The 13,605-nt window shown below is 44.2% G+C and overlaps 1 protein-coding gene across 2 annotated transcripts; it reads right to left on the bottom strand.

The window, feature by feature from the left end:
- Positions 1-12,628: 12,628 nt before the first annotated feature.
- On the bottom strand, positions 12,629-13,538 carry LOC129475703 (protein FAM236D-like). Of its 2 annotated transcripts, none has more exons than XM_055267950.2 (3): positions 13,291-13,538; positions 12,946-13,121; positions 12,629-12,791 (listed from the first exon to the last, which is right to left on the bottom strand). In XM_055267950.2, the coding sequence occupies exons 1-3, from the start codon at positions 13,510-13,512 to the stop codon at positions 12,764-12,766; spliced, it is 426 nt and encodes a 141-aa protein (XP_055123925.1). In that variant the 5' UTR covers positions 13,513-13,538; the 3' UTR covers positions 12,629-12,763. The 2 variants fall into 2 exon arrangements, with proteins under 2 accessions (XP_055123925.1, XP_055123926.1); XM_055267951.2 differs by having other exon boundaries at positions 12,946-13,109.
- Positions 13,539-13,605: the final 67 nt, after the last annotated feature.

Below are 13,605 nucleotides of genomic sequence, written 5' to 3'. Positions count from 1 at the left end.
TTCATTTTGTTTTATGGCTGGATAGTATTCCATTGTATACACAAGCCACATTTTTCTTTATCCATTCATCTGTAGATGGGCATTTAGGTTGATTCCATATCTTGGCTATTGTGAATATTGCTGCAATGAACACGGGAGTGCAGATGTCTCGTCAATGTGGTGATTTCCTTTTCTTTCGCTATTTACCCCGTAACGAGATTGCTGAATCACGCAGCAGTTCTATTTTTAATTTTTTGAGGAATCTTCATACTGTTTTCCATAATGACAGTAGTAATTTTCATTCCCACCAACAGTGCATAAGTGTTCCTCTTTCTCAACATCCTCTCCAGCATTTGTTACTTTTTGTCTTTTTGATAATAGCCATTCTAACTGGGGCGAAGTGATATCACGTTGCGGTTTAGATTTGTATTTCACTGATGATTGGTGATGTTGACTGTTTTCATATATCCGTTGGCCATTTGCACATCTTCTTTTGAGAAAAGTCTATTCAGGCATTTTTCCCAATTTTTAATTGAATTATTATGAATTTTGCTATTGTTTGGGCTCCTTATATATTCTGGATATTAACCCCTTCTCAGACGCATGGTTTGAAAATACTATTTCTCTCATTCTGTAAGCTGTCTCTTTACTCTACTGATTGTTTCTTTTGCTGTGCAGATGCTTTATAGTCTGATATAATCCTATTGGTCTATTTGTGCTTTTGTTGCTTATGCTTTCGAGGCCTTACTGAAAAAAAAAAAAAAAAATCGTTGCCCAGTTCAATTTCGTGAAACCTCTCCTCTATGTTTTCTTCTAGAAGTTTCACAGTTTCAGGTCTGACATTGCAGTCTTTAAGCCATTTTGATTTGACTTTTGTATATGGTGAGAGATAGGGGTCTGGTTTCATTCTTCTGATTGTGAACTTACAGTTTGTCCAGCACCATTTATTGGGGAGACTGTCCTATCCTCCATGTATGTTCTTGGCTCCTTTGTAGAAAATCAGTTGGCTGTTAATGCTTGGATTTATATCTGGCTTCCCTATGATGTTTTATTGGTCTACGTATCTGATTTTATGTCAGTGCCCTGTTGTATTGGCTGCTTTTGTATATTTCGAGGTCAGGTAGTGTTTTGTCTCCAGCTTTGTTCTCCCTGCTTGTGATTGGTTCGGCTATCAGCATCTTTTGTGGCTCCATACAAATCTAGGATTTTTTTTTTCTATCCAGACTGTCATTGGTATTTTGACAGGGATGTCAAACGTCGAACATGGAGATCACTTTGGTTAATATGGACATTGTAACAATATTAATTCGTCCACGAATGTGGGATCTCTTTCCATTTATTTTTGTCCTCTTCAATTTCTTTTATCAGTGTTCTACAGTTTTCACTGCAGAGATCTTTCATCTCCTTGCTTAAGTTTATCGGTAGGATTTTATTTTTTATTTTTTTGTAGCTATTGTAAATGAAATTACTTTCTTGATTTCTTTTTCAGATAGTTTGCTATTGGCAAACAGACATGCTACTGATTCCTGTATGCTGATTTTATATTCTGCAACTTTACCAAATTCACTTATTACTTCTAATAGTTACTTGGTGGAGTCTTTAGGGTTTTCTCTATATAAGACCATGTCATCTGCAAACAGGGACAATTTGACTTCCTCCTTTCAGGTTGGATGCTGATGTGGTTTGGCTGTGTCTCCACCCAAATCTCATCTTGAATTGTTGCCCCCATAATTGCCACGTGTTGTGGGAGGGACCTGGTGGGAGATAATAAAACCTTGGGGGCGGTTTCCCCCATACTGTTCTCGCGGTAGTGAATAAGTCTCGTGAGATCTGTTGGTTTTATAAGGTGTTTCCCCGTTTTTTTGGCTCTCATTTTCTCTCTTGCCTGCCGACAGGTAAGATGTGCCTTTTGCCTTCCATCATGATTGTGAGGACTCCCTAGCCACGTGCAACTGTGAGTCCATTAAGCCTCTTTTTAAACAATAAATTATCCACTCTCGTGTATGTCTTTATCAGCAGTGTGAGAACAGACTAATACAGGTGCTCTTTATTTCTTTCTCTTGCCTAATTGCTCTGGCTAGAACTTCCAGTACTAAGTTGAATTTAAGCAGTGAAAGTGAGCATTCTTTTCTTGTTACAAATCTTAGAGAAAAAGCTTCCAACTTTTTCCTATTCAGTATGATATTAGCTTTGGGTTTATCATATGTGGCCTTTATTTTGTTGAGATATGTTTTTTACCTCTTTGCCCACTTTGCTGGGAGTTTCTATCATGAAGGGATGTTGACATTTTTTGAATGCTTCTCAGCGTCTATTGAAATGAGCATATGGATTTTGTCCTCTGTTCTGTTGATGTGAGGCATCACTTTTATTACATTGCACATATATTGAACCAACCTTGCATCCCTGGGATGAATCCCACTTGATCATGATGCATGATGTTTTTAATGTGTTGCTAGTGTTTGGTTGAGGGTTTTCGCATCCATGCTTATTAGGGATATTGGTCTTTAGCTTTCTTGTTTTGTCGTGTCCTCGTCTGGCTTTGGAATTACGGTAATGCTGGCCTCGTAAAATGTGTTCGAAAGTATTCCCTCCTCTTCATTTATTTGTTTGTTTGTTTGTTTTTTAAGCCTTTGAGAAGAATTGGTACCAGTTCTTTACATGTTTGGTAGAATTCACCAGCAAATCCATCAGGTCCTGGACTTTTCTTTGATGGGAGAGTGTTTAATCCTGCTTCAATGTCATTATTCCTTATTGTTTCTGTTCAGGTTTTCTATTTCTTTGTGATGCAATGTTGGTAGCTTGTATGTGTTCAGGAACTTACCTGTTTCTTCTAGATTTTGAATTTCCTGGCAGATGGTTGTTGATGATAGTCTCTTGTCATCATCTCCACCGCTGTGGTGCCAGTTGTAATGTTTCCTTTTTTTATCTCTGTTTTTATTTGAGTCTTCTCTCTGTTTTCCTTAGTTAGTCTAGCTAAAGATTTGTCAATTTCTTTATCTTTTAAAAAGCTAACTCTTTGTTTTATGATTTTTGTTTTTAAAAAATCTCTACTTTGTTTATTTCTGCCCTGATCTTTGTTATTTCTTTTCTTCTGCTAACTTTGGGTTTTTTTGTTCTTTTTCTAGTTCCTTGGGGCATAACATTAGGTTGTTTATTTGAGATATTTCCACTTCCATTACACAGGCATTTATTGCTATGAACTTTCCTCTTAGAACTGCATTTGCTGTATCCCATAGGATTTGGTATGTTGTGTTTCCATTTTCATTTGTCTCAAGGAATCTTTAAATTTCCTTTTTCCTTTTTAATTCCTTCATTGACCCATCCATTGTTCAGGAGCGTGGTGTTTCATTTCCACGACCTTGCCCAGTTTCCAATATTCTTTCCGTTATTGATTATTTCATTGTGGTCAGAAAGTACTCAATATGATTTTGATTTTTAAAAGTTTGTTAAGACTTGCTTTGTGAACTAACATATAGTCTATTCTGAGGAAAGTTTCATGTGCTGTTGAGAAAAAATATGTATTCTGTGGCTTTTGGACGGAATGATCTGTAAATATCTGTTAGGTCCGTGGGGTCTAGAGTGCAGTTTAATGCCGACATTAATTTTCTGTTTGGTTAATTTTCTGTTTGGACGATCCATCCACTGCTGAAAGTGGGGTATTAAAGTCCCTCACTATTATTGTATCATGGTCAATCTCTCATTTAAGGTCTTTTAATATTTGCTTTATGTATTTGGATGCCCTGGTGTTGGGTGCATATATTTACAACAATTATAAATATATATATATATTTACAACAATTATAAATATATATATTTACAACAATTATAAATATATATATTTACTATATATATATTTACAAAATATATATATTTACAATGGTTAAAATAGATGTATTTAACAATTAAATATATTACAATATATATTACAGTTGTTAAAATATATATATTTTGCAATATATATCACTATGTATACAATTGTTACAAAAACATATGTGTATATATATATACACACACATATGTTTACAGTTGTTATATCCTTCTGCTTTATTGACCTGTTTAACATCATATAATGGCCTTCTTTGTCTTTTTCTTTTTATGGTTCTTGACATAAAGTCTATTTTATCTGATCTAAATAGAGGTACTCCCACTCTGTTTTGGGTTCCATTTGCATGGAATGTCTGTTTCCCACCCTTTGCTTTCAGTCTGTGTGTGTCTTTGTCGGTGAAGTGAGTTTCTTTTAGACAGTATTTGGTTGGGGCTTGTGTTTTTAGCCACTCTATGTCTTTTAATTGGAGAACTTAGTCCATTTACATTCAAGTTTATCATTGACAGGTAAAAGTTTAACACTACCATTTTGTTACCTGTTTTCTGTTTTTTTGTTTGTTTGTTTGTAGATCTGTTCTTCCTTTGTTTCGCTCTTACCATCTTCTTTTGCTGTTATGTATTTTTCTCTAGTAGTAAATTTTGATTCCTTGCTATTTATATTTTAGTGTCCCTATTATAGGTTTTTGCTTTGTGGTTACCATGATGAGACGTACAAAATATGCCTTATAATTACAACAGGTTATTTTAAACAGATAGCAGTTTAACTTTAATCACAGGAAAAACGAACAAAAACAAACTCTACACTTTAACTCATCCCTCCCTCCACACTTTGACTTTTTGATGTTTTAAGTTACGTCTTTTTATATTCTTATCTCTTAACCAATTGTTGTAGTTATTACTGTTTTGAACGGTTTTGTCTTTTAGGTTTCATACTTAAGATATATTTGGCAACCCGCGATGACAATATTATAGCATTGTGAATTTGTCTGCTTTCTTACTATTACCCGTGAGTTTCATACCTTCGGATATTTTTTTGTTACATGTTAGTGTTCTTTTCTTTCAGACTGAAGAAACCCCGTTAGCATTTCCTGTAAGACAGGTGTTGTGTTGATGCTTTTTCTCACCTTTTTTCTTTTCTTTCTTTTCTTTTTGCTTCAGGAAGTCTTTTTCTTTCTTTTTTGTTGGAAGGATAGCTTTGCTGAACATGGTATTCTTGACTGACAGTTTTTTCGCCGTCATCACGTTGAGTGTATCATTCCTCCCTTTCCTGGCCTGCAGGATCTCTGGTGAGAAATCCACTGAAAGCTGTATTGGTGATCCACTGAGTGTGATATGTTGTTTTTGTTGTTTTTCTCTTGATGTTTTGAGCATTTTTCTTTGCCTTTGATTTGTTTAAATAATTTGAATATGGTGTGCTTTGGGGAATTTGTCTTTGGGTTGAATTTTATTTGTCACCTCTGAGCTTCCTGTGCCTGAATGCTATGATCTTTCTCCAGATTTGGGAAATTTCAGCCATTATTTTTCTAAATATGCTTTCTAGACCTTGTATTTTTTTTTTTGTCTTCTTCAGCAGTTTCTATTACGCAGAGCCTAATTTTCTTGATGATGTCTTATAATTCTTAAAGGCCTTCTTCCCTCTTTTAAAATGCTTTTGTCTTTTTCCTCCTCTATATATGTTCTGTCTTGGAGCTTACAGAATCTTTCCTCTGTTTGGTCGACTCTGCTGTTAAACCTTTCTAATGAGGTTTTCAGTTCAGTCACTGTATTCTCTATTTTAGGACTTCTGTTTTTTTTTTTTTAATTGTTTTTATTTCTTTGTCAAATTTTTTGTTTTGTTCCTGGAGTGTTATTCAAATTTTATTTAGTTTGTTATCCATATTGTCATGTAATTCCCCAAACTTCTTTAGGATTATTCTGAATCGTCTGTCAGACATTCCATAGATCTTCAGTTTTTCTGGGTCTGTTACTGGAGTTTGGTTGGTTTCTTTTGGCGTGTCATATTTTGTGAGTTTTCGCAATCCTTTTCTCTTTATGTTGATGTCTGTGTGTTTAAGGAGATGCTCACCTCTTCCAGGTTTTGCAGCTGCTCCTTGGTGGTGTTAAACATTTAGTACTTAATATTGGAACTTAAGTTCCAACCTTGGCCAGCTGTTGCTTTCAGTCTGGAAAAGACTTACTGTGAGCACCAGAACTTAAATGCTCCACTGGAACTATATTGCTGCCCTGCCACTGTTTCTTGGTCTGGGGAAGACTTAAGCGAACACTGGCCCATTATTGCCAACCTTTTAGTTCTTTCCAGGTCAAGGGAAGGCTCCACGTGATCACGTGGGCTTAGTGGGAAATCTGGGCAGGGATTTGGGCCTTCCTGTGTGTTGCGCCCCCAGCAGTGCTATGGTTCTGGCCAGTCTCCTCAGCATTGGCATGCCCACTGATTGTGGCACAGAGCAGCAGCCAAGATCCACGTGAGAGTTGCTGTGATCAGTGCACCCACTTTCTGTTCCCAATTCACCCCAGGTGTTTCAGCTCTCTTCTGGAACTCTGAAGGGTACCTGTGGGATAGGGCTGGAGGGGACTTCCCACGAAGATTCCCAGACTGCTGGGGAGGTCACATGTCCACCTCCAATTCCCTCCTTCCACCTCAGAAATTGTGGGTCCAGAGAAATTCTCTGTGAGTAGCATTATGCTGGTTTGGGGGAGGAGGTGGCACAGTCTAACGTGACTGTTGTTCCTCTTACTGGTTGTGGCTTTTCTCAGTTTTGTCATCCCAGGAAGTTTCCTTGCTTCTCCCCCAAGTTGTAGTGAAATCAGGGTGGTATTCTTGTCTTTGGTTAATTTGTAGTTGTACTTTTGTGGGAAGAGTGGTACTGTGGGATCATCTGTTCAGCTTTCTTGCTGACGTCACTCCTCCTATTTACCCCAGTGTACAAATGCAGAAAGCGAGGCTAAGAAAAGGTGCAGGGATTTGTCCCTAGATTCTAATCCAAGATCCCAACCTATGCGTGCCTAACTGGAAAGCTATGCAGTGACGTGGGCCCATGGCAGGCTATAGGCCAACATTAAAGCCCCATTCATACTGGCCTCCTCCTAGACACAGAGGGAGCACGGCATGTAGCAGAACAAGTCCTCTTTTGTCCTCAGAGGTGTGTGCGTACTTCAAAGCCCACAAGACAGGGAATGGCAGAAGAAGGGGCATAATAAGGGGCCTGCTGGACAGGACACTGTAGTGAGGGTTGGGAGATCTGGGGGCCAGGACAAGACCCACCACTAACTGTGACTTTGTCTAAGCAACTGGCTCTCTCCTGGCCACTTCTCTAATAACCAGATAACAGTTCTGAGCCACCATTGCAAGTGTCGGAAAGGTGGGTTCTTTGACCCCAGCTGGGATAAAAGGAAAGGGGGTGAGATATACCTCCAGCAATCATTTCAGCACCCCATAGCTCTTATCAATGCAACCTCTCAGGCTTAGCAGCTATTGCTAGCATCATCATGATTTGCATGTAAATGACTGCAGCTGGATGACGATCTGGGGACAAATGGCATCCAAAGCTTATCCCAAAGGGCCTGATCTCAAGGAACCTGATGGATGTTGCCTCTAGGCCTGGTACAACACCAGCTGCTCTGTGGAGGGGGCATCCCAAGTAGTCTTCACAAGCCCTCTGTGAGATGCTTTCTTTCCCACCCCCACAAAGAGTAATAGCATCGGTCCTTCTCAATCATCCAGGACTGCTGTGAGGAGTAATGAGAAAGCTCCCAACAGCCCTGGAAGACATTAGAAAGTGAGATACAGCTGCTGTGTACCCACAACAGCAACAACAACAACAACAAAAACAAGAACATGAGGAACATGATGCAAGTCCGACAGATTACTCATCCAGGCAATTGCAGAAAACATACCAGAGCTGTGTATTATGAGACAAATGGTCATCAATATTACTACTAATCATCAAATGCCCACTGATGGTACTATTCCCAGTGGAGTTACAAATGCCACCCAAAGAATCCATAGCTCCTGTCCTCTCAGTAGATATGGAAAGTCACTGTTACCGGGGACCAGGTTTTGCCTGGCATGCCCCCACAGGTTTTATCCCATCTAGTTCTCACAGCAAGTGAATAAGACAAGTCTAGCTCCTACCTCTGGGAGGAGGCTGTTCACCCTCCCCTCACAATCCCCAGAGGACATTGATGAATAAGTAAACCAAGGCCAAAGCCTCCTGACCCATGCTCCATGGTGTGTGCCAGTGGTTTATGATGTCTCTGCAATACAGGTCTTGTCCACCCTTAAGTGGCCAATTAGGGCCTGGGACAGCCTGCAAATATTACCCAACATGGTTGAGCACCACCAGCTTTGAGCCTCACCTTTACGCCATACACCAGAACATACATGGGTTATCGTGTATGTAAAAAAACTCCAAACCAAGCCGAAACAAGAACAGGATGTGTATAAATTTCCTGAATGGGGTAGAATTCTGGTTATTTCCTGTGTAATTGCCAAGTATGTTCAACGTAGCTTCTCAGCAACCCGTCAGCTATATGAATCTTAGCAGAACCGAAGACTAGACCCGATTTCTTCAGCCTTTCACTGAATTCTCCTCCTCCGCCTGTGATCCCTATATCGGTCAGTGGTACCCCAGGGCCAAAAGTCACTCAAGCCAGAAACCTGGGTGTCATCCTTGGCCCCTCTCTGGACCTTGCCCCAGGCCCACCTCCAACCTAACACAGCACCATTCTATCTATCCTATGAAAAGCATCTCTCAAATAATGCCACTTCCCTCTTCCACTAATTTTCCCCACAAACTTTTTTTTTTGTTTTTTTTTTTTTTGAGACGGAGTTTTGCTCTTGTTGCCCAGGCTGGAGTGCAATGGCACGATCTCGGCTCACCGCAACCTCCACCTCCCGGGTTCAAGCGATTCTCCTGCCTCAGCCCCCCGAGAAGCTGGGATTACAGGCACGCACCACCACGCCCGGCTAATTTTGTACTTTTAGTAGAGATGAGGTTTCTCCATGTTAGTCAGGCTGATCTCGAACTCCCAACCTCAGGTGATCCGCCCACCTCGGCCTCCCAAAGTGCTGGGATTACAGGCGTGAGCCACTGCACCCGGCCTCCCCACAAACTTTAAAACCCACGAGTGAGTGAGTGCATTTTCTTTGGGCACGATTTCTCCCTATGCCCATCTATTTTCTGTGACTGAGACTAGAGGGTCTAAAGATGGCCAGTGAATGAATAAAATTGACTGGTAGGGTCACAGAAACAAGCAAAGCCCACGTTGACCCTCACTGGCATGATCTCATTACACTTCCTCATGCTGGAGTCCCAGGAAAGCCAAGTCTCTCTTTGTAATCAGTGCAGTGAGGATGGGTCAGCCTTTTATGAGAGTGGTCTTGGAGCATGTGCTCCCCCTTGGGATGGCTTAAAGGTTGAGCTGCCCACCCTGTAATGCTGAGGGCACCACTCTGGGGGTTCCAGCGAGATGCAGCTTTCCCCCTACAGGAAGTAAAACAGATGAATGTGATTTGATATGACCAATGTGAGGTCCCATCACTCATTAGTATGTGTCTGGAAGGCCCACGGTTAGGCTCCATCTTTTGTAGGAGACCAGCAGTCTTGCGACTGTCCTCAGGAGTACTCTGGCGGTCTGTAGAATTACCTCAGGTGACCATGGGGAGCACTGGAGGAGGGGCACGACAGATGCGGTTTTTTCCCCATTAGGTCGCACCATCATTTTACCAGTCGAAACAATTCCCCAGTGGGTGCAGTGTGGGAGGAGATCGGGCACTGTGTGGTGGGAACTGTCTCCAAGCACCCTGTTACCTGGGGACCCTGACCTCATGAATGTTTTAGCTTTGTTGCATGTGGGACTGCAAGTACAGTGTCCCCATCACCAAGAGCGTGGGCTGTAACTCACAGTTCATTAGGACCCCCTTGATTTGTAGTTGGTGACAGTGGCTCTTAGACTGCCTTGCTGTAATGGAAGGGTCCTTGCCTCAGATCAACCAGGGACTGTATCTTGGCTCCCTCTTGTGCTGGCGATGCGACCTCAGAATGGTGATCACACCACTCACCTTGATCCGGATGGTGGAATAATAAAACAAAAACATGTGACGCTCCTGTAACACAGCAGGCTGTGTAACATTTCATGGAGCTAAGTACAAATGTTGCTACCTCTGTAAGGCTGCCCAGGATTCATGGGAACATAGCACCAGAGAGACTGAGGACGGCTGGGGCAGAAAAACAAGCTTAATCTCTTGCTCACTCGCACAGTCCAATGGTCTTCTGTTCACCAGAAGTGCTGGGTGATCCTGGAGCGGTGGAATTTCTGACCCCACACCTCCTTCTGAGGCACTGTCCACTTTACTGACCTACCTGAGACATCCCTCAGGCACGGGGATTTTGAGGTGATGTAAACGCGGGTCGTGGGGAGGTGTAAGCAAAGGAGAAGAACTCATAACTCGGTCACAGTCATATTTCAGGAACAAAGGTGTAAAGCTGATGACCCATGCCTTCCCCTATCGCTGACCTGTCTCTCCCCATTCCTGCATGCGATTGCCCTGTATGCTCAAATGGTTCATTATGCAATGGGTAACGGGCCTGCTTTCGAGATGCACGAGCATCTGTTTTGTGTCGCTGTAACAGAATACATGAGACTGCGTGATTTATAAATAAAAAAATATTTATGTAGCTCATGGTTCTGCAGGCTGGAAAGTTGAAGGGTATGGCCCTAGCTTCAGGCGAGGGCTTGTGTGCTGTGTCATAATGTGGTGAGGAAGGTCAAGGGGGAAGTGGACACATGCAATGAGAGAAAACCTGAGGGGCATCCTGGCTGTATAGCAACCTACTATCTTGGGCACTTTGTCCATTCCTGCGAGCACTAATCCAGTCTCGCCAGAGCAGGAACTCACTCACTACTGTGAGGAGAGCACCAAGACACCTACAAGGACAAAGGGGGGGCCCTCATGACCCAAACGACCGTGCACTAAGCCTCACCTCCCAGCACCACCACCTTGGGGATGAAATTTCAACATGAGTGGAATCTCCTGTGTATACGGGGCTGGCAGAGGAAAGCATCTTCTGCTGTGAGGCTGCAGAGTCCAGTGGCCTGCACAGTGGGGAAGGCAGGGAAGTCCGCATCGTCCATCCGACCCAAGAGGGCCTGAGGTGGACGATGGCAACTAGAGGTCGAATCAGCAGTGGAGGTGTTCCTTTCAGGAGACGATGGGTAGTGCTGTGTGTGGGAGTCAGTCAGCATCTGGTGGGTAGTGGGCATACGGTTCTGGGCAAAGCAGACTTGGACAATGTTAGGATCAGATTGGAGAGCCCTGGAGAGAGTGTGGTGCTGGGGAGAAGGGCTGCTTGTTGCTGAGTCTGGCTACCTTTAAATCCCACCTCTGCCACTTGGGTTTCAAGTGTGACTGCCGAGTTGTGCCCTATCCACCAGATTTCCCCACATCATTTCTTGTTTCAACAAGCATTCGCATCCTAAATACACACACACAAGCACAAGCATGCCCATTCACATGCATGCACAGACTCTCCCTGACACTCCCTTACCAGTGCAATGACTGAGCTCATGGTTATGACAGCAGCTATGAAGGAACGAACACCCAACAGGTCCTCAGCCCTAGGGAGTTGGAACGCTGCTCCTCTTTTAGACTAAACATGGGGTTTAGGGCTAAACCCCACGATGTGAAGTCCTAGCCCCTTTTGGAGAAGCAGCAACATGGAGCTGAACTTCCCCCACTGAGTTAGGGCCCAGCTCAGGAGGACAGAGGCATTGTGGGGAGATAGGTGGTACCTGTGCCATCGAAAAAGCTGCAGAGACATGGGATGTAAAGAACTCCATCACTCCATAATTAACAGCTCTGTCTGTTCAGTACCTATGGGTCTCACCGTGGCTGTTCCCCAGGAATATAGGAAAAGGGCTGTGGGACTTCCAAATGCTGTTGCCTACCTGAACCTTACCCCATCTGGATTTCATTTGAGCTTGAAGGCCCTGGACCTCTGAAAAACCAGAGGGTGAGTAATTCACCCAGCAGGCCCTATGAAAGCATTTTATTTTCTCCCCCGGCTTTGCACAGGGGACTACATGAGACGGGGGAGGGGGAGAGAGAATTTTGGTGTTCCCGTGTCCTAGTTAGGCTTCTTGATGCTAAAAAGCACATCCAATATCCTCGTCCATTTACTTTGGTGACTCCTGGTGCTGCAGTTTCTAACAGGGCCTCCTCCATGGTTGTTAGTTAACAGGGACAATTATGCTCCAACCGCCCCCCTTTCAGAATTCTCCTGCTGATACTGTGTTGCAACACATACCAAGGTCACCTTAGGAAGGCAAAAGAAAAAAAACAAAGTCCTCATCTTATGGAAAGGAACAATGCATAGTTGGAGACAAGGCCGTCTGTTGGAAGGGGTCTCTGTCTTGTGGTGGAGTAGGGGGGCTTGGGAGCTCTTTGTCAGTATAGGGGTTAACGCCTTTTCTGAGATCCACAGATTCTTCCTCCACACTCTCGCGTCTGCATATAAACACCGCTCAGTTTTCCTCAGATGTGAAGACTGTGCGCATTGCTGGGGGGAAGAGAGATGTTATTCTGTCCTCATTCCTGCACGTAAGTGCCCCACCAGGGTCAGAGCTGAGAGCCGTGGAAAACTCACCGTTGACTGGCCACAGCCCGTTGCCACCAGGACCTAATAACAAGCAGCGTTGCCTCGAGGAGGAGAGCAGACGGCCTAACAGGGCTAAGGAAGATGCTAGCTCTCTCCTTCCACAACCCCACCACCACCAAAGCTGACCACCCCCAGTTCAGCCGACGTGTTGAAAGTTACATCAAATGCCACAAAGCAAAAACAGTCAAGCGTGCCAGCATTTATTTCAGGCCTGGTGACTGGGACACTGGGGCGAGCAGGGGCATGGAGCAGCAGAGGGGGTTCGGTCCCCGTTCACGCCTGTGTCTGTGGCTCCGGTGGTCTCAGATTCCGAGTGTCCGGTATCCTCCCCTAGGGAGGAAAGCAGAGTGACAAGTGGACCCTCGGGAGCCCTGGGGATTTCTGGCTTGGCCTGAGGTTCTCTTGGTGGAACAGGAAGGGGAGGCGGATGGGCTTGGTGGTGAGCAGTGAGAGAGGCGGAGGCTGGCTCCGAAGGAGCTCTCACCTGAAGCACTTGGTGAAACATGCCAGGGCCCTCTGGAACCGGCTCCTCCAAGACCCTCGCAGAAGAGCAGGTTCCCTGGGCAAGCCTGTGCCACCGGATGGATCCTCCGCGGCGTCAGACACAGCAACTACTTCCTCAGGGTCTTTTTGCGGCCCTTTCACATTCTGAAAGACAGACTAAACAGCTGGATCCTAATGGTCCCTCCCATCCCTGGCTTCCCTTACGCAACTGTTGGGTGCGTCTCCGGCCCTCTTCCATGGGTTGGGGATGCAGCAGTGACCTGCACAGACCAAAGCCCAGCCTCCCAGGGGACATTCCAGGACAATGGAGGGAAGCCAGACTCACCAGGTCAGCAGGTGGAAGGAAGGGAGTGAAGATCATGCTTCCAGGAGTGTGTGATGTGCCGGTAGGGACCGACAGGACTTCGTTGAAGACACTGGCGAAGCTCGTCACTCTGCCGGGTGCAAAGAGGCCGAGGGCCTGCCCCCTGCACGCCCCATTCAGCCCCTCTGCCCCTGCCCCATCGTCCCTCCCTCCTGCAGCGTCGTGCTCCAGCAGCGGATACATTTCTGGTATGTCACATTCCGTTTGTTTCTGTATCTCTTACTCCCACTCCTCCAATCTTTCTTTCCTTTGCTTCTTCTTCCTGGCCCTCTCAGC

This window comes from Symphalangus syndactylus, chromosome X (assembly GCF_028878055.3).
Source record: "Symphalangus syndactylus isolate Jambi chromosome X, NHGRI_mSymSyn1-v2.1_pri, whole genome shotgun sequence".
NCBI lineage: Eukaryota > Metazoa > Chordata > Mammalia > Primates > Hylobatidae > Symphalangus > Symphalangus syndactylus.
Note: the sequence above shows the minus strand (reverse complement) of the source record. Positions and strands in the feature narration are given on the sequence as shown.